Source organism: Phycodurus eques, chromosome 13, assembly GCF_024500275.1.
Source record: "Phycodurus eques isolate BA_2022a chromosome 13, UOR_Pequ_1.1, whole genome shotgun sequence".
NCBI classification, from domain to species: Eukaryota; Metazoa; Chordata; class Actinopteri; order Syngnathiformes; family Syngnathidae; genus Phycodurus; species Phycodurus eques.
This window is the reverse complement of record NC_084537.1, coordinates 25111524-25135820: the sequence shown is the minus strand read 5'-3', so window position 1 is coordinate 25135820 and position 24297 is coordinate 25111524. Positions and strand designations below refer to the sequence as shown.

At 45.1% G+C, this 24297-nt stretch overlaps 1 protein-coding gene across 1 annotated transcript in view; it reads right to left on the bottom strand.

Annotated features, from left to right (window-relative positions):
• LOC133411770 (complement component C8 beta chain-like) overlaps window positions 1–24297 on the bottom strand; it is a 54417-nt gene that overhangs the window by 14452 nt on the left and 15668 nt on the right. The window contains exons 2-9 of the mRNA XM_061694449.1: window positions 19566–20136; window positions 13751–13890; window positions 10895–10993; window positions 8313–8444; window positions 5294–5413; window positions 4760–4798; window positions 3392–3457; window positions 2378–2437 (exon numbers count right to left, since the gene is read on the bottom strand). Coding sequence (XP_061550433.1) covers window positions 2378–2437; window positions 3392–3457; window positions 4760–4798; window positions 5294–5413; window positions 8313–8444; window positions 10895–10993; window positions 13751–13890; window positions 19566–19635 — 726 coding nt within the window. The 5' untranslated portion in view covers window positions 19636–20136. The remainder of the gene's footprint in view (window positions 1–2377; window positions 2438–3391; window positions 3458–4759; window positions 4799–5293; window positions 5414–8312; window positions 8445–10894; window positions 10994–13750; window positions 13891–19565; window positions 20137–24297) is intronic.

The window sequence follows — 24297 nt, the reverse complement described above, 5'->3', positions numbered from 1 at the left end:
TCACGAAATGGAACATTCAATAGTCATACATTGTTGAATTCATCACCACATAGACTAGGGCGGTGGTGGCGGTGGTGGCGGTGGTGGTGGAGTTGGCGGGTGGGGAACGGGGTGGGACGGCTATTCACTCAGGCATTTGCGCCGTGCATGGAAAGAAACTACGACCCCTTTGTTCCATTATCAGAAAATGGATCTCGAATGGGCCTTTCACGGCTCGCTATAATAGAGTGGGTAAAGGGCTATTCAGTCCCATAAAACAGACTGATTAGATATTCTTGCGTCTGCCAATCAGAAGGGTGCTATGAGAGTCTGACCTGCTTTAGAATGCTGATGCTACCGTGTGAGCGATCTACTCGAGATGAATGAAGGGAGAAGCTCCTGGAAGCGGCAGACTGAGACAAAGAGGCCACATTATGAGCAGAGATGACCCTCGCGGGATGGGGGCACGGCTATTATCGAAGCTACGGAAGAGCTACGTCGTATGAAATGTATCTGGGGCCATGCATAAGCAGACAATGAATCACCACAAAAGCACAGAAAACACAAGGATTTACATGCCGTAAATAAAGTGCTGCATGTGGAAACAAATAACATTCCGAGAACAGAAAGAAAGAAAGAAAGAAAGAAAGAAAGACATGGGAGACATCCCAGCAATCAGTGTCGCTGCAAACGGGTCTTTTATGTCCTCTTAGACATAACGGATCTCGCAGTTTGCACTTTGTGACCACCGAGGGCTCGCAGAATGGCTCGGAGTTTGGAGAGAAGTAAACAAGTGTGCACAGAGGGCTCTCCCTGCAGGCACTCACACACATCAGGGGAGCTCTTGACTCGGGAAAAGCTCCGACTGAATGAACAGACAAGCAGTAACACTTAGAGATATGGAGCGGCTGCGACTTCGACTAGCACGGGGCTGTCGGGAGGAGTGAGACAGTGAGGGGGCGGGGCCAAGTTATCTGTCTAATAATGCTGAGCAACAAGCACAACAACAATAGTGAGAGAGAAGCACTCTGCTAGGATTTGTTCTATTCAGCAAATGTCTAGAAGAAATGCTTTTCTAAGCAATTGGAGAGGTCGTTGCTGCATGATGGATGAAATGAAATCTTTTTGGGGTTTGAATGGAAGGGGGGAAATGCTTTCATTGTTTTCTTAAATGAAGTCAGTCTAATGCTAAATGCGTTGCTTCTCAGCTTGACGGTGGACGACACGGAGGGCTCTATTTTCGTAGACAGCGTATCTGCGGCGGGGCGCAAAAGCCGGCGTATCCTGATTTTCGTGCAAGTCCGAAGCTGGCTGCGCATGTTTGCCAATTTGTCTGCGACAAGCTGGGCTTTCTGGAGCAGCGAGGTTGCGTCCTTTGACGTGCACTGGGCGCACTCACAATTTGGTGGAAGGATGTCAGTCTAAACTTAAGCCTGCTGAGACCACGTCTAAGTCGGTCGACCTCTGGTCTAACTCAATTTTGGTGAATTTGATTTGTGGTGCAGGCAGACAGATACGCGAGCCTTGCTGGATGTCAGACATAGTTCATTCCTAAATATGTTGAACAGCTCTGAATCATTGTAGAAATCAATTCAGTGAACCCATTATGATTATTATTTGTCATCATTATTATATTTTTGAAATCATTCCACATGGCCTGCACAGCTATGTGAGGTATGTGTGTGAATTTGATAAGGGTACCCGCTCTCTCCTTGTCTGTTGCCACACCAGCCAAAAGCAGTGGCAATGCGAGACTGTTATTGCGCAATATTTCAAGGGGATGAGATGAGCCGCTTCGATTGGACATGATTGAAATCGGCCCTTACGCCCACAGCGGCGCAGACCTCCGTCTCCATCTGTGAAATTAGCAAAACCCGGTCTGACGCGCCTCCACGCAGATTGCCGCCAGCCGCCAGGGGCGGAGCTTCGTGGCGTCCAGGGGCGGCTGCTCCCGATATAGTGTTTGTTACGATTAGCGCCCCACTTTGTCCACTTTGTTTTTGGCCAGCGCACCCAGAACTTGGCGGCGGCGCCCCTGCAGCCCGCTCACAAAAATAGAGCCCGAAGACTAAATGGCTACACTCCATGCAGCTCAAACCATCAACACCCCACCTACAAACCTCACATCGTCGTCCTCGGAAGGTAGATGGAACTTATGTATCCAGTGAACTGGACCAGACAAACGATATGCTGATTTTGTCTGGACTACCTGGCCAGAACCGGCATCCTATTTTGAACAGCGCTGGATTCTGGATTTCTAATGTCCTGTGAACTTGCAGGCACGTCATGTCTACAGTTGATCAACAGTTGTCAGATTGTCTTCAAGAGGATCCTAAAGAGAGGTTTGCCGGTGGAGGCGTACAGAAACAAATAATAATCCAAATAAAAGAACACCTACAGTCATGAAATGGCGTTTTGGGACATCATAGATGCCTTCCTTCTGCTGACTGGTTGGGACCTGCATTGGATCGGAGGTCGGTTCAAATGTAAATAGCATGGCAACACTGTTTTCCTTATTATTTAGCAAGCGGACTATTTCATATCAGGAGCTGAAAGTACTGTCTGCCAAAGTTTAAAAAGCTTAGCGACATCCATTTTGATACAGTCCATTTCTGATGTAATTCTAGCTTTCGGAGCGATGGGATTTTTGCAAATTCTACAGTAGTGCTGCTGAATCCATTCTAGTTCAATCAATATTGATTGCAAAAAACGGCTGAGGCTGTTGGGTGACTATTAAGAAAAGCTATCGTTATTCTGCACAAGGAGAGCTTTTCTGCCAAAAACAAATTGCCTGAGCTAATGCAGTATTTCTCTCCCAGTCGCTTTTAACCTCTCCACCCGTCTCTCTTCTCTCCCTGCGCTGGTTTGCTTCTGTCTTTTTTCCCCCCAAAGTCTATTGAGCTCGTTTCACTGTCAGATCAAATGGCATGGCATGCGGTTAATCTCTCATGCTCTCTTTCTCTGCATCTTTCATCTTCAGAGGAAGATACAGAGAGGCCAAAAGAGGAGGAGGAGGAGGAGAGCAGCAGAGAGAAAGGAAGGATGGCAGGAGAGCGTCAAATTAAGCCGTACAACAGGTCCCCGAAGTCCGAGCTGCTCCTTCAAATGGTCTTAGAGGCGGAAAAAAGTCAAATATGCCTACATCGCATCAACGAAACTGACCTTGACTGTGCTTGCAGCGCTGAGATGCAATTTGAGGCTTTTCGCTTGACATCTCAAACACAAACTTCCTTCACTGCCTTTCATTCTCTTCTCGCTTAAAACAAAAGCCCTTCGACACCAGATTTAAACCTGAATCTGCAGAAATGTCTCATAGTGATGAGCTGGACAGGCGGTCGGTGTTAGTACTATCATCATCTACCACAGGGCATATCATGAGGGAGAAGAAAGGGGCGATGCTTTGTCTTTGTACCTGATAAACGCTCTCCTCTGACTGGGGGCCACTCAGGGGTTCGTGTCCAGCCTCAAACACTATGTACTACAGAACAAAGTGTAGAAGTGCACAGAGGGGAGACACGTGGGAGGTTTGCATGTAAAATCCAGATGACGAAGGGGTGCCACACGATGAGAGAAAATGAGGGGTGTGGGTGGTATCAAGTGGGGAGTGAAAAGAGAGCAGGGAGGGTGCAAAAAACAAAGTGGAGGGAGCAGAGGAGAGAGGAGTGGGGGCATGAGGAGAAAAAGAAAAAGAGGTGGGAAGAGGAAAGAGCACAAGTAGAATCAGTCAGCCAGCAGTACATAGCAATGTGGACCCGAGGTCAAAAGCAACACGAGGCTCTACGTCGTCGACAGACGCCACGGCTCGACATTCACAAATCGGGCCTCATCTGTATTTGTTTCACGGACAACATAATGTGATCAAATTAAATGAATTGCAAAAAATACACATTCCTTTCTGTCCGAAAAAGATTGATAGCTCTGTTGACATGAAATTGATTTCTCAGTTCGGAAACATTGGGTGTGGAAAACGAACCACCTGTTTCCTCAAAGCCAATCGGCAGAGACAATTACTGATACTATTTTAATGACATATCATTTCAATTGAACTTTGTGGGTTTTTTGGGGAATATTTGGAAACGGTCACAAAGCAATGAAGGCTTCCAATATACTCCATTGATGTAATCATTTTCAAGTACAGTATATCAGTTAGTTTTGTACTGAGACAGTGTAGAGCATAATTTTTCCTCACTGTAGAATGCGTCACACACACCGTCAGTATCAAAGTGATTTCTTCAAATGTAGAACTGTTTAAAAAGTAAGTGCCGAACTATTCCCTTGAGTCGCTGGCTGCGTGGCTGGAGTTTTGTCAAACTAACGCTGCAAATTGAAAGAATGCGCAGATATTCAAGAGCAACAAACAAGATGATTTGGGGGGTTTGAACGTAGGAAGTCCGAGTAAGGGTTAGCGTTGTCTGTATTCAGTGTGAGCAGAAACACAGAAACATAACATCGAGTGCAGCCAAAAAGAGGGGTAAGTCACAATTGTGGGTGGGAGCAAATCTTTTGGAAGAAGGTGGAACACTAACACAGATCAACAAACATAAAAAATATGGTTGTACAACATCGCACTGGCAAAATGAAGTTGAATGGTGGAACAAAATTGTCCGCAAAGCTGTTCCGCTGAGTGGTGAAACGGATGGATCATTCATTTGAGCAGATCAGTGACCAGATAAAGTATGCAGATGAAGAACCAAAGAGTCCAATTCCCACGAGTTAAAGAGAAGCTGCAGCAAAGCAAGAAAACCACGAGGGTTCTTGCGATGTGTGCCGACAAACTTACCTGGTAAACTGGATCATCTACTTCGTCCTCCAGGATGGTCTGTGCGGCAGGAGGACAGAAGGCACACGACATGTTTTACAGCAATAGAGGGTGAAAATAAGAGAGCTTTTTTTTTTTTTTTTTTTGCCAGCAGTCATACGCGTACACATCATGTGGTGCATCACAGACACGTTGAGTACAGCTCCTGTTTCGCCACAAGTGCAATGTCATCCAGTACAGGAGGAGCTGTAATTTCAAACATCGTCCTTGACAAAGATCATTTTTTGGGACACGATTGCTTTTTCGCTGGGTTGTAGAGCGGCGCCTCACCTTATTAGCAACGGCAGCATTTGATGCATTCGAATGTGTGAAGCTCATTAGACCAGAATGGTGTTCCTAAAAAAGTGAGTGTGGGAGTGTACACAGTATATCGTGTGCATGTCAAAGTCACATTGAGCTTGTGTGAGTGAATTATTATGTGGGATCATGCCTCTGAATGCGAAATATAACCACAATCTTTTTTTAATTTTGTATTTATTATTTTTTAAGTCCTACCTGGTAGACGGCCTGCTCGCAGTGTTTGTCCTTCTGGGCCTTTTTCTCCATCTCCTCCCGCTGCTTAATGTCGTAGATGAGCGTAAAGAGGTCACGCAGGTCAATAATGAGAGGCTCCGCCTGTGCAGAGGAGTGAAAATCGAAGGAAGATGGTGTTGGAAATGGGGAGTAATCCAGTTCATCCAGGCAAGAGGAGGATTTGGAGATGGAAGACAGGCAAGCGAATATGCAAATGCAGTATGTCCTAAATTGTGTATTGCTGTTTATTAATATATTCATTTAACAATATGTTTATTATTGGTGATGTAGCTTGAATTGGTCTATAAATGTACACTGGAGTTCAGGGAGGGCTGTTTCTAATATTTTGGGTGCTTTATTTTGAGAGTGTCAAAATATTGGAAAAATATGTCTGATTCACTCGGTAGGACCGTGGAGCATTTGTTTAGCACGTCTAGCATCACAGTGGAGAAGTTCTGGGTTGGAATCCCGGCTCAGGCTTCTGTGTGTGTGTGTGTGTGTGTGTGTGTGTGCGTGTGTGCGTGCGCATGTGTGCGCGCGAGCGTGTGTGTTTTCTTCAGGGACTTCCACTTCCTCCAACATTCAACATGCTAGGTCAAGACTAAAGAAGACGAAATCCGTGGTTCTCAATTGTTGTCACCCTGGGATTCGCAGTTTCCTATTGTTTCAAAGTCACGACCCACTTTTATAAAACTTCAGAGCAATTTTGGGGTTTCAAAATAGCCTCTGAAAACAAATACAGTATATTATATTTTTTAATGATATCTGAAATGATTTTGACATACCGCCAAAAGCATGTTGCTAGCCATGTTCCCCCACGAGCCAAATGCTGAGCTGCGCTGTATTTGTTTACAGGGTAAACTAGTGACGAGAGCACAATTGAGTAACATTTGCTGTCACTTATCTAATATTCCCCATGTGGGCACTTGGTACGCCTCTATACTGTAACAAAAAAAAAAAACAATACGAATATGACCAATGTAATTTCTTACTAGCTGTCTGCGACCTACTTTTGGGACCCGACCCACCAGTTGAGAATCACTGCTCTCACGTGTTCAACGGTTTGAAATTGAGTGTGTATGTTTTTATGTCCCCTGGGATTGGCTGGCAACCAGTCCAGGGTGTACCTCGTCTTTTGTCAACTGGAATAGGCTCCAGCTCACCTGTGACCCTAATGAGGCCACGTGGTCAAGAAAATGGGATGGTATTTATGCATTTGGTGTTCAAATGTAGTGTGTAAGGAGTATTTCATGTTATTGCCACAGACATGTTCATAGCTTACATTTATATAACAGCTTTCGAGGGCTCCAAGAATGTTTAATAATATCTCGTGGAGGTAGATAAATCTCTAAATAAGAGTATATACTCAACAGATATACAACCCCAATTCCAATGAAGTTGGGACGTTGTGTTAAACATAAATAAAAACAGAATACAATGATTTGCAAATCATGTTCAAGCTACATTGAATTGAATACACTACAAAGACAAGATATTTAATGTTCAAACTGATAAACTTGATTGTTTTGAACAAATAATCATTCACCTAGAATTTGATGGCTGCAACACGTTCCCAAAAAGCTGGGACAGGGTCATGTTGACCACTGTGTTGCATCACCTTTTCTTTGAACAACATTCAATAAATGTTTGGGAACTGAGGACACTAATTGTTGAAGCTTTGTAGGTGGAATTATTTCCCATTCTCGCTCGATGTACAGCTTCAGCTGTTCAACCGTCCGGGGTCTCCGTTGTCGTATTTTACGCTTCATCATGCGCCACACATTTTCAACGGGAGACAGGTCTGGACTGCAGGTGGGCCAGTCTAGTATCCGCACTCTTTTACTACGAAGCCATGCTGTTGTAACACATGCACAATGTGGTTTGGCATTGTCTTGCTAAAATAAGCAGGGGCGTCCTTGAAAAAGACGTTGCTTGGATGGCAGCATATGTTTCTCCAAAACCTGTATGTACCTTTCATCATTAATGGGGCCTTCACAGATGTGTAAATTCCCCATGCCATTGGCACCAACACAGCCCCCTACCATCACAGATGCTGGCTTTTGAACTTTTCCTCTTTGGCCCGAGGACACGGCGTCTACAATTTCCCAAAACAATTTGAAATGTGGACTCGTCGGACCACAGAACACTTTTCCACTTTGCGTCAGTCCATCTTCAGTCCAGCGTCAGTCCATCTTTGATAGTAGAGTTTCATGTTGCACTTACGGATGTAGCGTCGAACTGTATTTACTGACATTGGTTTTCTACAATGTTCCTGAGCCAATGCGGTTATATCCTTTACACATCGATGTCGGTTTTTGATGCAGTGAGGGATCGAAGGTCACGGGCATTCAATGCAGGTTTTCGGCCTTACCGCTTACATGCAGTGATTTCCCCATATTCTCTGAACCTTTTGATGATATTATGGACCGTAGATGATGAAATCCCTAAATTCCTTGCAATTGTCTGTTGAGGAACATTGTCCTTAAACTGTTGGACTATGTTCTCATGCACTTGTTCACAAACAGGGGAACCTCGTCCCAATCTCTGCTTGTGAATGATAGAGCAATTCAGGGAAGATCCTTTCCTACCCAATCATGGCGTCCACCTGTTGCCAATGAGCCTGTTCACCTGTGGGATGTTCCAAACACGTATTTGATGAGCATTCCTCAACTTTCTCCGTCTTTTTTGTCACCTGTCCCAGCTTTTTTAGGAACGTGTTGCAGCCATAAAATTCTAAGTTCATGATTATTTGCAAAAAACAATCAAGTTTATCAGTTTGAACATTAATTATCTTGTCTTTGTAGACAAGATAATTAAAAACAACACACTTTGTAGTGTTGTTGTTCAATTAAATATTGGACAAGATTTGCAAATGGTTGTATTCCGTTTTTATTTATGTTTAACCCAAGGTCCCAAATTCATTGGAATTGGGGTCGTATAATATATGAATGCTATTATGAAAGACAGAAGAATTGACAAGTGCTTCTGTCAAAGTGCTCACCGATTGGGCAGTCTTGATGGCGACAAACCTGTGGTGGCCCTCCTTTCCGCAAACGTAGCCAAAGGCCCGGTGGTCCCTGGTGTCCTTGGCAATGTAGCTGATTTCATGGACGGAGTGCTGATGCTGGAGCACCTGGACGAAACGGGCGGAGAAAAAAGGTTTAGTCTCGTCAATATGTAGCGTTAAGGTCTATTTGGGTATAAATTGACAATCATGCATGGCTAATCATCAACTTGGTAACGAGCTGATCAGGGTGTAGCTGGTTACATATCGGATACTAGACACCTTTAATTACAGTACATAACTGTGTGTCATTCAGTGATACTTAATAATACATGTGTTATTAACAGAACGAAAGTGGAAGGAAAATGAAGAAATGAATTGACAAATACATGCTCAGAAAAAAATGTATAATGTCAAAATGCTGCATAAAGGCTATGTGATAGCCTCCAAAGGCTCCTTTCTAAGAACCCGACAAATGTGGCCTTCTTTCCTTATTTGTTCGAACGACACACCGCTTCTGCACATTCTTTGCGCACCACAGCTCAAGCCTGATAAAAATATGCTTGAACAAAGTGGCGCGAAAGAGGAGTGCTAGAGGACTCTGCATCTTTTGCACAATTGTCAAAAAAATAAAAAAAATAAAAAATGTACCGGCATGACCAGATAACGATTAACCCTTTATTGCCCAGTGACTGTTTTGTGTCAATGTCTTTATGTCTCCAAAGTGTTCTCTGTCAATTGAATGTCTGTTGTCGTACTCGAGCGGCTCCAACTACCGGAGACAAATTCCTCGTGTGTTTTTTGGACATACTTGGCAAATAAAGATGATTCTGATTCTGATTCTGAGATTTCACTTTGAAATGTCGGATCCGGTGGTGTTACTAACGCTAACGTGCATTGGGACATGGAGAATTTACTGTATGTAAATGTTACATTGACATTAGAGCTACCAAGGACATCCATTATTGTCATTATTATCAAAGACAAAGGTGGGCGGTTTGTGGTTGCCATGACAATACCATAGCTTTTCCTTGATACAGGCTTGCGCACCATAAAAACATTATGTCGCGCCCGCTTGTCCTCATTAGGTTCCCGGGTGAGGCGAAGTCTTTCCCAGCTCAGGCAGGGTACGCAATAAATTGATTTCAAGTCATCAATTCACCTAAAATGTCGGCATATGTTTTTGAAATGTGGGAGGAGGCCGGAATATGCGGAAGACAGCCCACTAGCACACCGCGCTGCCTGTGTAAAATTATCAAATATTGCTGAGAATAGCAGAAACTGGACTGAACCGTCTTTCTGAGTGAGTACGAAAATATCAGGTGGTAAATTAAAAAAAAGACCAAAAACTGGAAACACACACAGACACTTTGGATTTTTTTGAGGTGGGGGGGGCTGTCACTCGCGCACACCACTTGCCTCCCCGCTATTAGCGAAGGTAAGCTCAAGCGCAGGGGGGGAAGCTAAATATTAGACAAATTCAGCGGGGAGCACGGCGAGTGTCGCCCGAATTAAAGTAGAATACAAAACTAATACGACTCCTTTCAGCGGAGAATCATGTCAGCTTTACGTAAAGTGTTCCCATCAAAACGCTTAGCGCCTGCGCCGGAGTGATCCCCATCTCCTCCATAATAACTCAAGAGAGATATTACGTGCGGAGCGTTATTTACCACCAGCAATCAGTGAATTAAATGACGAGCATTAGGAGACATGATTTGTAGGACAACAAATAGGCTCGTCAAACGTGCTGAGCTGGTTGGCGGGCTTAATGGCACTCCACGAGCGCGTCAGTTATCTACAAAATAGGTGTTATCGTAGACAGGGCTCGAGGTGGAGCTTTGTGGCACGGAGGTCGAAAGCTACGGGACAAATGCTGCATAATTATAAGTTTAGCACAGCTGAGGTGGAGCCGCAGTGTAATTAGTATTAGTGGCAATGATCATTAAGGGGTGGAACGGCGTGCTAATTATCAGTTAGCTCTGATGAGCAGAGCAGGCCTATCTCGGTGACACGATGCCGCAGGATGAGGGGGGAGGCGGGCGAGGCGGGCCTCTCGATCTTCCCGTAATGGAACAGCGGGCCTGCCAGCTCGCCAAAGGGAAGAAGGCCAAGATGGAGGTGTAGAGACAGCCCGTCTCCTAACATTAGCATAGTATTGCTCATTGCACTGTGCGGCATCGTTAGCAGGCAGACTGGGCCTGAGTGATCTGAAGCGCTTCCTCAAGCATGTCGTTGCTCTTACTGGGATAGAAGTTCAACCCGTTTAATTCAATTAGCTAACGCCAAAGATCTGCCATCATCACTCACCGGCCGGAGGAGATTCTCTCTTTGAGGAAGCCAGTGATAGAAATGATCAGGATAACCTTGTGAATTTTCTCTCTCCTGTGTTGCAGGATGTCGTTTTATGCCAAGCACACAAGATGGCGGCCCTGGCAGCCATTGTGTAGTCAAGTGTACAAACATCTGCCCTCTGGGTGTCCTACGCTGCAGCTTCCCAGTACAGCAGCTGGCAGAGAACTCCCGGTGCAGCTGGGATGAACAAACACGCCTCCACCTCCCCTCGCTGACTTGATACTCACCCCTGACCGTTCACAGTAAATCTTGATCCCTCCGAAAGAGACCGTCAAGAAGACTCTCTGCTTGTGTTCCCCTTTGGAACGCGCCGAGGAAGCCATGCCCTGCAGGAGATCACAAGCATGGACGTGAGCAGGTGAAAGCATGAGACGCAAAGCTTTCGTCTACAGTTTCCCACTCAGGTGAGTGCCCGAAGGGGGGCAACAGAGGTTAGAGTGACAGCGCTTACGTAAGGCGTGATAGGACAGCGTGTTCTTTCTGACGCCTTTTCTGAAAGCATCACTCTCAGAGGAATTCACATCACCTTGTGCAGCGAGTTGTATTATAATTGCCGTCTTTTACTCCTCCAAGGCCCATTTTTGCCATTTTCTTCAAGAAGGTCTACTGCACTTCATCGTGACACACGTACGTGAGAACAATAAGTGGAGATTTGCTGACAAAATGCAGCGACCCGCTCGCTCCAACAACTCGCACGTTTCGCTGACTGAACAACCGAGACAGCCTTTGAAGTCTGCTTTTTTTCCCCAGGGAACAGCTCGACTCTAATTAAAAAAAAACAAAAAAAAACCGTAACATTTCCACTATGTTCCTTTTGACGCAACCAGTGTGCTTGAAGTGTCTTTCAAGAACAAAGGTTTCCCGAGAAGAAAAGGAAGGAGAAGAAAAGACCTGCCTAATGTCTGACAAAACCACAGCGACATTAACGAGTGGCCGACCTCATCCGTCTGTAATCCGTCTCTCTTCACCTCAAAACTTTACAGCTCAGCTCATGTTTGACATCCAGGTCTTTCCGATTTCTTTCATCTGCACTCGACTGACAAAAGCAAAGAGACACACAGCATTTCGCAATCCAGACCCGCGCTTGACTCTTGGTTAATTAGCATTATTAAATTTGGCAATCCCTCTGTCCTCTGAGATTCTAGTCCTCCTTCTGGTGCGCCATCAAACACTGTGTCGGTGGGGCTGGAGCGATGCTGACCTCGACTCTGGATGTAATGGATCACGAGGGCAATACTGCGATGGCCTCCTCAATTCCACCGACATTCTTTCCAATTGCGAAGCAGCGTCTGGGAACTCGGAAGTTGACTAATCTACTGTATCTCTGAGGCTAAGGGTGCCGAGGTGGTTAAAAAGCTTCTTAGTGGCAGCGACCGGGTTGTGGATGAGATCTGCCCAGAGTTTCTCAAGTGCCCAGATGTTGCGGGGCTGTCTTGGTTGCAATGCGTCTGCAATGTCACATGGACATCGGCAACGGTCAACTGGGACTCTGCTTTGTGGAAAGGATGCGGTTCTGTTGGCTTCACAGGCCGTGATGTTCAACTCTAAAGCGGCTAGGATAAAAATCTTAGAACACGGTTCTCGGCCAGAAAAGAGTGAAGTGCCCGCTCAGGTTCAGGGATCAGAGATCCAGCGCCAAGTGGAGGAGTTCAAGTCTCTTGGGGTCTTGTTCACAAGTACGAGAAAAATGGCATGGGATATTGACAGACGTATTGGCGCGGAGTCCGCAGAGTTACGGACTCAATTTAAGTACACTTTACTCTTTCAAAAGAGAGCGGTTGTCATGTGTTTACATTTGTACTCCATATGCACACAATTTAACTATTTGTGCATTTCTGCTTCTTTCTGAATCGATATCAGAGCCTTTCAATCAACTTCGAATCGAACCGAATCGTGAGGTTCTTAACAATGCGCAGCAGCGTACTGCAGTCGTCTGTTGCAGTGAAGAAGGAGCAGCAACATTAGGCGACACTCTGGGATTCCCCTGGAAGAGTTGCCCGAAAGAAGTAAGTATGGGCCTCTCTGCTTCTTTATGTTCTTGAATTGGAATAGAGGAAATAAAAGCTTATAGAAGGCTTTTAAGCTTCCTGCTCTTATTCTCAACTCAATGACACACAGCCAATCTCTCTGAAACACTCCAATTTATTTTGGTGATCATTTGTTGTGGAAAAAAAGAGGCAGTGCTTATCCCAAAACGGCTCCACAGAGTGTATGTGCTACTTCCACAGAGCAGCAGTGGAGACGAGCCCAGATGAACAGCGCAAGCAATGGACCGACGGGAGAGTCGATAGCCGCTGTCAATCAGCCATCGCCTTCTCAGTGAGAGGCGGCTCGATAGAGACCCTGTCCCCTCCTGTATCCCCAGTCCAGATAATAGCGGTTGCGTATTGACTACATGTGGCTGTTGGCCACTACTGCGTGGTGTCATACGGAGGTTAATGCTGGAATGTCAGAAGCGGGCTGCCGAAAGGTCGTTTTATTGGACTTATCTACTGGGGATGAATGTTGGTCTGGAGAGGCTGGCCCCCCTTCCAGGAATAGTCCTCCAGGGGAAGGCGCCTCCTGCTTGTGTTATTTGCAAAACAGTTTCTTCGGAATAGAGAAAAATATTGCCACTTTGGAGTAAGAAAAAAAGAATAATAATAACCCATCATGACCGACATGGAAACCAAACAAAAAGCACACAATCTTGAATATGAGTTGCAATAAAGTTGAAACAATATTTTACATTATTCTATTTTTGAATGCATATCTCGTTTCCTTTGAAGGTTAAAGGAATAGACACAGAGCTCGGAGAAACAAAGAAGCTTTTTTAGGGAGGAATAAAGCAACACAGAAGAAATTCATCCTGCAGGTGCACTGTACAACCTAATAAAGATTGTCTTTTTTTTATTATTTCTTTTAAGAACTGACCAGACGGTCAGTTCTTAAAAGGGTTGAAGTGAATTGTAAACTGAGTGAGAAGGGTTACTCGTTCTACAAACAATACATACATGCTCGCACATCTCTTGTGTAAGATGTGAAGAGGTTCAACGAAACACGCACGCACGCACGCACGTACACGCACACACTGAAGTCTGCACCTTGAGCTTCATCATGGAGTCCTGGCACAGCTTGTCCCCGCGTGCTGCTGTCACCTCATCAATCCCGATCAGCTTGGCCTTGTAGCGTACGCCATCTCCACGGAAACGCTTAATAAGCCCCGCCTCGGTGCGGTCCTGACCTGCGGCGGGAAGACAAAGAGGGAACGAGAGGACCGGGTGCGTGAGTCGGCCGCTCCGGCGTAAATATTTATGGAACGGGAAATGCAGACTGAATCATAAATTAGCGGCGAGTGAGGAAATAATGAAGCAAAACATGGTTGACTTGTCTTCACCCTCAGCCTCTTTTGGTGACGTCAAACCGGGCCGTGGGTTTCGAGCGTGTCGACGTGACCTCGGGCTTTCCCCCCACCCCCGATGATGATGATTGACACATGACACTGACATCCATTTTACAGATTTACAACCGTCATTAAAAGCGCCCGAAGCCCCGACTTGTGCGCTCGTCGGTGTGAAAAAACGCTGTCCCAAAACTTCCCATGCTGGCGACCCCCTCCGTGCGTACGCGGAGAAGATTGTTCAACTCGAGCTCTCCGGCACCTTGGAGAAATGAAGGGTTTTCAAGGCCCACTGAATTCTAGGTCAGGAGAACATCACGAAACGGGCTGCTGCTTTGAGCTGCGGCATGTCAGCAAACATCAGAAGGTTAAATGGCAACGCCAAATGGGATGCAATGCATGCCAACGTGACCTTTTCTCTCAATCTCTGGATTTTCAAGCTTAACAGAAGCGTTTTTCTTAATTTTGGGGAAAAAAAGGAAATGATCTGGGTTATTCAAATGAAGGCAAAGTCTTGGGTCTAATGCGAGCGCTTGTCTTGGCTATGCACACTCTCTCATTAATTCATGAGGGCACGAGCCTCCAAACGTTGGGGGAGGGCTTGACGATGCTAAAGTCATTAAAGTCTCAAAGCAAGTGAATGTCAAATCTAGGCCTAATTTCGACTTGTTTCGCTGCCAAAGGTTGATGAGTCTTACATACAGCCGCGATGTACTCAACACAGCTCGTCACGCACACTTGAAACTGCTAGAGAACACTTCAATACATTTCATATACTGACAGAATATCTAGTGCATGCCCTTGCTTAAATCCTTCAGGAAACATGCAAATGAAATAAAATACCTCATGCTGTTCCTGATTCAAATGGTCCTTCGTAAAAGGGCTCCACACCATTCGTACAGTATTAAGCACTCCATCCCAATTTTACTGACTCACACTGTAATGTGTCGTAAAATGCACGCTGCTCCAGTTGCATTTTAAACACCATCAGTCCGAGTCAGTACAACTCTCTCCGATGAGCTTCGACCAGATGTTCGGTGCCATTTGTTTCTTTACGTTCGACGTGCCATTTCCCCTCAAAACACTTCAAGAGAGATTTAGAGCTTTATGCAGAGATTCTCCCAAAAAGTAGGCCCTGCATACTGAATGAGAGTCGCCACACAGTGGCAGAACTCGTGTGCAACGTGCTCTGGGTTCAGATCAAGACAAGCGAGTGTGCTGTATTTGAAGACGAAAGGGCTGCGAGGCATGCTGTTTCATGTTGTCACACACTGCGAGGAAGAGGAAAGCCTGTGTGTGTGTGTGTGTGTGAGAGGTGTGATGACACATATTCCTCTGGCTTTTTTTGGATTTACAATTACCCAAGGTTGAATGGTCCTCACAACATTTCTGGCCCATGAGCCTGATGCTCATAATGCGCCTGACAGATGCTCGCCTTGAGTATTGTCTACTGTTAGTCTGCATCTAAGTGAATGCAAACACGGCACAGCACGCCCGCCATTGGGGAGTCCTGGTGGTCTGAAAGGGGTGAGAACACAACGGAGACCTTTGCCACGCCAGCTGCCCTTTCAAACAATGTTCGGAAATGCTGTGGAGCGGTTCGATATCAGCTGGACTGTAAAAGCTCTCACCAAATGCTACAATAGCCAAACTGGCTGCGGAACAGGACCGCAGAGAGAAGAATTACAGATCCGCACGCTGCTCCATACTGTTTCAGGGCTCGTCTCTCATCACACGAGAATGGGGACAGCGAGGGGACAGATGGCAGCAGATGGAGTGTCAGAAGTGTCCCTCCAGATACAAGGACTTGGCGACCACAAACTTTTTGTTGGAGAAATGGGTATCGAGGAAGCTTAACCTTTGACCCCCCGTGAGCGTGTACCCGTGTCTGCTTGTCTCCTCGCGTTAAAATAACACCGTCCCTCGGGCTGTTCATAATTGCCACGGTGAAGCCTCCTGTGCCCCGTTTTCTTCCCGTGTTGATGCAACATTCAATAGTTCATCTCTGCAGAGGACTTCAATGACAACAGTCATTATGTGTTCTTTCTGACCTCATATAATTTAAGATGCCTAATGGATGTTGTTTGAGGAGCGCAAATCTGTCCCCGCCATCTGCCTCCCCCATGCACACACTAAATAAGCCTCAGCAAGCACAAAGACACACTTTTACACACTCCCTTTAGTGAGAATTAACAGTGGGTTAAGTGATGGATTGTACACACATACAGAGTTAATGAGGTGTATTGTACACATGATCAAACGAGTAACTCATAAAATGGTTCGCTGCAAAGATTTTGTGCGCTCTCGTTAATGCGCGTCGAATCAGTGTCAACGCAAAAGGTGGGTGTAAGTAGAAGTCAGTTGTCTTGGCAATACGATGGATCAGCTTCGGTTTGCCTCTGTGTCGCTTCCACTGCAACAGCCCCCCCCACCTCCAGCCGCTGACATTCATCTTGGCTGATCCCATCACAAGTGGACGCGTGACAGTGTGAGAGCAGCTGTTGCTATGGGGACAGAGTCAAGCATTTCTGTCAGTGGCTCGCGAGGTGCATGAGCTTGATGACGGCGGTCCCTGACAATCAGGTGGGACGTTTGCACACCGCTTGACGAGGAATGACCTGTAGTGTGGTCGGTAAACTCTTCACGTTAGATTTTGTGCCTTATGTACTACTATTTCGAAAGCTCAGATAAGAATATGATCAGGTCCCAAAGAAAACTTAAAAACAAAAACCAAATTGTCATCACTATTTGGGGAGATATTTTAAAACTGTCTTTTGATGATGATGATTATTATTATTATGGTTTACATAAGCGCTTGACTTAGACAAAAATGTTGTTACCCTCTGTTCAAGAAAGAAAAACCCACAATGGCCACGGAAACAACTTGAAACTCGACGAGTGAAAAGACGTTGCTTTTGTTTTGCGAGCAACAGAATTACTTTCAAAAACCAACAAACGACGCTGGACTGGACAAAAACGATGGCACCCTGAACATCATTTATTTTGTTCAAATATCAGAAGCAATCAGTGCAGTCAAACGATTTGCGCTCCTCCCACAGATGTGCAAAAGAATTTAGATTTGGGCTCTTCGCAATAGTCCAGTTTTTCGTTTCTTGCTTTTGCGTGCGTGTGTGTGTTTAGCTCTGTGTTTAGCGTTGTGATCCTGTCGGAGGACCCGGGACTTGAAGCCGGGACCGAGCTCTCTGACACTGAGCAGCACATTTCACCGCAAAATGATTCAGATCCAGATTTGATGACATGAATCTGCGCAAGGTACAAATGAAATTTCAAGACGACAGAGGAATTTTGGGGTGTGTCAGAAAGATTAATTGCAGCTGCAGGTCATGACCCCGCCGACAGAATATTGGAGAACCAAAACACAGAAATAAAAACACTCAAGAATGTCGAAGAAAAAAAAAAATATTCTGAAAAGCCTAAATCCTATTGAACGTGTGGAAGGAGCATTTTGGAGAACCAGAGATAGCTGGAGCGGTTTGATGATGAGTACTTGGCCAAAACCTGTCAACGGGTGCACAAGTTGACACTTACAGAAGTTGTTTGAGTTGAGTGATGAAATGAAATGTTGTGAAACTAAATCATTTGTTTAGGGTACCATCATTTTTGTCCAGGACAATTACATTTCTTTGTATTTCAAATCATTCTGCTGAACCACAAAAACAAAGCAAGCATTACTTTTGTTATTACGAAGAATTCAATGAGGGATTTGCATTTTTATTTTTCTAACGAGACGAAGGCGCCAACAGTTTTGTCCCAACCTAAGCATCATGGGGCCACGTATGAAATTATTTGGCCAAAAGTCATGTAAAGCATTTGAGGGGAGCTGAAAGGGAAAAGAACGTAGGACTATTATCTGTTGTTTTTGTATTGTTGTCTGGTGAAAGGTCAATACTTTTTTAATTTAATTTAAAAAAAAAAAAAAAAACATTTTTAATATATTTTTATTAAAGCTCAATGTCATACAGTCAGGTCAGTGATTCTACTTTGTACAACTTTTTGCTAGACTGATTTTCAGTGGTATACAGTACATAAATTAACTTATTAGGAAAGAGTAAAATTCCAAGCCATGCCTACGGTTGTTCATATCATTTATGTCAGGTGTTCACATGAGCGAAACAATAGGATTGTGTGACACCTTTGGAGTTGGAGGGCTGACTAGCGGACAGTCACAGTGAGCCTAATTTTATGAATTCCCTTCTGCTAATGCGGAAGAAGACATCAATAAAGTTGACACGCTCGTATTACATCAAAGAGCGAATGATGATTCACGCAAAGCTAAATGCAGTGTTAAAGTAAAGGAAGGTTTTGCTGGAAGGTATCCATGTGTAACATTTTACATTAGCGGATCATGAAATGCATTTTGGAGTATGTGCAAATACAACTCCTGTTCTCTTTCTACCTGTTTTGTGTGTGTGACTGCAGGACAGTGGCAAGGAAAGATGACCCCTATGCTCTAAAATGCAGCTCGTCCCCACCGATCAGCCGCACGGCCGTGTGTATACTAGCCCCTCGTTCTTTGCGCGCTGCCCCTTCACTGAGCTTAAATCGACGGCCGGGCCTTCCTCCAGCCCCGACATTTAACAAAGCCATGCCAACGGAGCCAGCGAAACGGCCACCGAGGACTCGTTACGGCCGGGCTGCACAAGCTGGATTTGCTCAACTGACTGGAGTGCGTTTCAGTCATGGGTGGAAAAATGAGGAAAAAGGGAACGAGGCTGAAGTCAAGTGAGGGAGGCAAATGAGAAAGACTCCTCTTGTTGCTCACTTCGCTGTGCTCCTGGATCACACTTCTTTTCACTGTCCCATTTTCTCTTTTTTCACCCTTCTCTCAGTCAGTTCGTTCTCATTTCAATCTCAGAGCGAGCCGTTCGGAGAACGCCTCGTCCTATTAACATCATGTATACCGTTCATCAAAGCGACAGTTTGTGAATTACCCTGTCCGTGACACCTAAATCACGCCGCTACCCGAAGCCCGGGGCTACACGGAATAGCTGTTACTACATCTGGGGAGCCTCTCGACTGACTGCAGCTGCTTGCCGCGGAGTCCAAAATTATTTAGTGCTCTTCAAACATTGCTTTTAGATTTCCCTGTCTGCCAAAGAGGAGAAAGTAAACACTGTCAGCTTCACCGTTCGTCACAAATCTATTTCTGCATCCTGGTGGATTGGATGGAGAGTTGTATTCGCGATAACTGTTCAAGGTGCAATCGACACAACATCATTTATTGTATTATTTGCAGTGACACATTTTACCGCTAAAAAAGACGTTTGTTTTCACACTGTTGACTGTCTATTTTTGATACAGCAACATTGTTTGTGAATATGTGATATGTGTGTGGGGGGGGGGGGGGGGGGGGAGGACAATAAAGACAGTCCCTAAGATTATTAAAAATTGTTCTCGTGGATTTTGCAGTGTCCAACTGCTCTAGGCTTGCTGTGTGTGTTGTTGCCACAGCACAAGTACCCAATCTTTCGGATTTTATTAACAAGAGTATAATCTACCTTTGATCCTCCTCGACTCCTTTCTGTGGATGGTTTTGACACCCGGCTGGAGCTCGGCCTCTGCTGACATCCTCCACCGCTGAGTCCCTCGTCCGGCTCACAGCAAGTCCACCATGGGTTCGCGGCCACAGCAGTTGATCCGACGCCAACTCTTCCCCTACTTCCGTCTTTCTCACGGGCACGTCACCGCTGGAAAAATCAATTTCATATTCATGCTGCGATGTCTGGTACTCCTCTACGAACGAAGATCCAGCATTGATGAATAGCCCTCTTCACTTGGCCATGATGTGTGCGTATTAGCAAACAAGTCATGAAGAGCTTGATGATCCTCTTGGGAAAAGCTTCAGATCTGATTCGGCATCCTCCGGAGTTCGCCTCCTTGAAGGTCAAGTATCACGTGGTCGACGGGTGCTCTTTTCTGAATGTTCGCCGCTTGCGCAGGAATAATTCCCCCAAGAGAGGTGATTGGATCAAAGATTGTTCTTCACAGTAGGTCAGGAGTGGCTATTATTCCCTTCGAGAGAACATCACACGCGATCGGACAGCCTCTCGCAGTCACTGGCTCTGAACCCTGCGAGGAGATGAAAGAGGAGACAGTGTTAATGTTGGACCGGAGGTGCTTCCGAATTCAACTGACACACGGCTCCAGTTTGCTGATTACGAGATTAATTGAATATGACACATGGCAGGCAGCGATTTAACAAATCAACAAAGATGTTATTATCTCTTCTGGATCCTCGATCCTTGACGAAAGTGCGTGCCGCTCGGCGGCCACCCTTGAAGGAGAGCTGTACCGCAACATTTTTATGCGCTGCTTGTGAGTAAATACAGAACACTAAAGCATGACTGGAGCTTCTGTGCATGCAAAAGAGTTTTTTTTTTTTTTTTTTTTTTGAAGATCAGGCCTAGAGCACAAGAGGAAGGGGAAGTCACAGAGAGCAGCAATCGACACACTGTAGTGGGAATCCTGGCAAGGTCGTCTCCAAACTGGAACCACCCACGTTGTGCTTTAATGCCCTTGAATCATCCACTGCTAACGATGGCACAGAGCCAAAGTGGCACCACGGCTGCCGCTGCTTCTGTTGGCATGGTGAAAGGTCTTTGTTGGAAAAGAAGACCTTAAAGCCTAACCTGGCCCAAAGAGTGCGACTGTACATCAAACATTATGGCTCAAATTAAGCGCGCTCACATCGCAGTTTGCGAGTCAAAATTTGCGTTATGCGCCTCAAAGAACACATTGAAAAGCACAACTGCGAGACGGTCTTGAAGACGGATGCCCGCGGGGGAGGGGGGGGGGCGTATGTGACACAATGCGCTCACGTCACCGATGCGTGGACCAGGAAGTGAAGCTAAATATAATTTATCGAAAGACTCAATTGTTCCATAGAATTTTCAATAGGATACTCGAGTATACTAAAATATTCGATAGCTGCAGCCCTACGTTCAACTCCCTCGTTATATTGTGGTATTTTTTATTGTTTAATAAAAGCCTTGCTTTGGTTGCCTGTGCGATTAAGCTGCAAAAAAAGTGCTCCCCAAAATTAGAAAGTTGCTCCTCAAATGAAGAAATGTTTGGAAAAACCTTGAACAAATATTCAAATATTTTTGATCAAAGACATCCCACTGAATTTCCTTTTGAAAATCAATTATTTTACTCATATGTGTCTTTTAAATTACTGACAGTTGCTAGCTATCACTCAAAACGCAAGAAGAGAGAAACAAAATCTAGTCATATTGTTTAACCTTCAATGCTAAAAGGTCTGCTGTTATATGTCCCAAATGAAGTTGAGTAATTGTTTTTTTTTAATCACAAATGACTTTTTGAAAATAGAACTTTAAGTGTGGCTGTTTCAGGATGGAAGACATTTATCCAAATAAAACCAAGGCATCCTAAAAAAACCTGCAAAATTTGATTGATTGATTATTATTATTATTATTTTTTTACGTGCCTTTACCGCTATTGATCAAACGATATGAAAATGACCCGTTTTATATTTGATCAATTGAACCGGTCATGAAGGGAACACATGAAGAAGTCATCCACTTGGCGAAAATCTGTATTTCTTGAAAATGTCACTGCGGTGTAATAAACAGGCACCGAGCCCTGGAGTATGCGAGCTGTTTATTTCTTCCTCTCCCCATGACTCAGGGAACATATGCAGAGCTTCGCGTACAAATGCCGACGCGCCGCCTGCTTGTCTTCCTGTCGTCTCCTTTCATTGCAGTCGCCTCATCAGCACCCGTTCTCCTCACGCGTCTCGACCGCGCGCCGCCCCTCGTGTGCGCTCGAAAGACAGAAAATGTTAGTCGAGGCGAGGCAAACGGGCCGATCTTGAAGAGTCTCTCGGTCTAGGTCGCTGAGTAATGGGAGAAGCATTTTCCCTGTCACAAAAAACCTTATCAGAAATCAGCTCCCGTTACCAATGAGAGAGACACGGCTCATTGTATTTGATGAAAGTGATTTAATGTGATGTACAGCCGCTTTTTCTTTTTCTTTTTTTCTTTTAAAGCAATGCTATCTAGGTCACCCACACTGTGCCGTGTTCTCCGTGTGTTAACAGCTCCCACTGCCTCGTATGATTTGGGTCAGAGTTAACAAGCATCGCTCGTTCCTCCTGCTACTCTTGACTGTTACGGGATGTCAAAAGCCCTCGACAAAAGCCATCTCTTATTTATATTTTTGCTCATTTTAGTAGCGCCTGTCTCATGTGTGAAGAGGGAAAAAGTGATGGAAGTTGATTTCATTTCTGCTAGCATTTCATTACTTGGCCCCATCAACCTACTGCTGTCTTGATTAGTCTGCCTGCATTTCACAAAGCATGTTTATTTCCTGCTTGTGGTGTAAGAATCTATCCGGCGTAACCTGACTAGAGAACAAAAACAAGCATGCTGTGATGAAAACCTGGCCACCCTGACCCTTAACACTAGTCACTCGTCAGTCATGCATGTCAGCGATTTGTCTGGGAAGAAGCCAAACAGACCTGGTTACATTCTTTTATTATAATGAGTCACAGTCTAAATTCTTGTTGTCAAGATGACACCATGACTGTATTTCCACATGGACTCAACCAAGTGTTTATGAAGGTCTTCATTTGTCAGGGTCGGGGGGAGTCGAGTCAATTGACTTGACTCGACTCCCCCATGTTGTCGATGAATTCTGCAAAACGACGACGGCAACCTGCAAGGCTTGCAACTCGCACAACAACGACGACGTTGAACTTCATCCGTCGCTACAAAACTCACAAACGCAGCTAAGCTAACTCAACAGTTCAGCTCGCTGGTCAAACATTAAGTTAATCGTACCAAACCAATCTTTGTTTTGGTGCGATTAAAAATAAAAATGATGTAATTGTGAACATTTTTGTTACAGCTTAGTAACGTAACTAGGGGTGGGACGGTTTATGATAATTATCCGAAACTTTCGTTTTGGTTCACAGGCACGTAAAACTCTCTCTTTATTTCTCGCTCTCATTTACTAATGAGGTGCAGCAGTGTGCACCTTAGAGCAGAAAGTAGCGCCCACAATATAATGCCAATCACTGAACGCAGAAGAAGTGAAGCTGCGTTGCTCGCGGTTCGTTGTGTCGATTGAAAAAAGAAAAGGTGCGGAAACGTTTGCGGGCATGATGAAAGAGTCGGCACGAGAAGATGCCAGGTGCGTCGTAGGCTCCGCTGTGTCGGATCACTTTGCATTACGAGCACACGGTCGTTGACCAAATTGCATTCCACCATTAGTCGGTGCAGTACACAGTGTGAGTGGCTACGCGTGAATATCATTTTCATACTTGAATTGTCACCGTTAAAATGTCATGTTTTGTGTCGACTGTCATAGCTGTATGCGCTTTTCAAAATTGAGACGACAGCATACGAAACACTTTTAACTTTTAATCTAATGACAATTGTACTGAATCAATACTTCTAAATGAGATTGTTTCATTCTTTTAAAAAAAAAGACAAAAGAAAGAAAGATTGTTTCATTCCGAACACGGCCGCATCCCTCGTTATGAGAGCATGTGCACACGTAGGCAACTACATTACATCTGTTATTTAGTTGTACTTCCCTCAAAACGATTACCATTTTATTCAAATGAGTTGTACAGGTTATGTGCCACATTAAAGGTGACAAAATATATTTATTATATATGGCTTTCGTTTAATAGCGTTCTCTTACGAACCGTAGGAGTTCACACATCATCACAAAGTACACACCATAGTTTGTTCAGAAACAAAGTGGAGTTAAATTGAGTTTGAAATACAAGTTTAAAACAATTCATCCATCCATCCATTTTCTTTACCGCTTATCCTCACTAGGTCGCGGGCGTGCCAGAGCCTATCCCAGCTATCTTCGAGCGGGAGGCGGGGTTCGCCCTGAACCGGTCGCCAGCCATTCGCAGGGCACACAGAAACAAACAACCATTCGCACCTACAGGCAAATTAGAGCCGGTTGTTTGTCCCTCTATGTGGGACGTGTCCCGTCCGCCAGGGGCTGCTCTCGGTGGACCCCTGGGCCCGATCCCGCCCCACGATTGATCGGGTGGGGTCCTCAGCCGCAGCAATTACAGGACATTTCTGTCCGTCTTTGCGCATGTAAAACGGTATCAATTCACTTGCATGTATCCGCAGACACACACCCCTGGGACTCTTTCACTGGGTGTGGGCTCACGCACTTACTGCGACAAATAACCCCTCACTTATACTCTCGTCCTGTACACTTTTATAATTCACATAATTA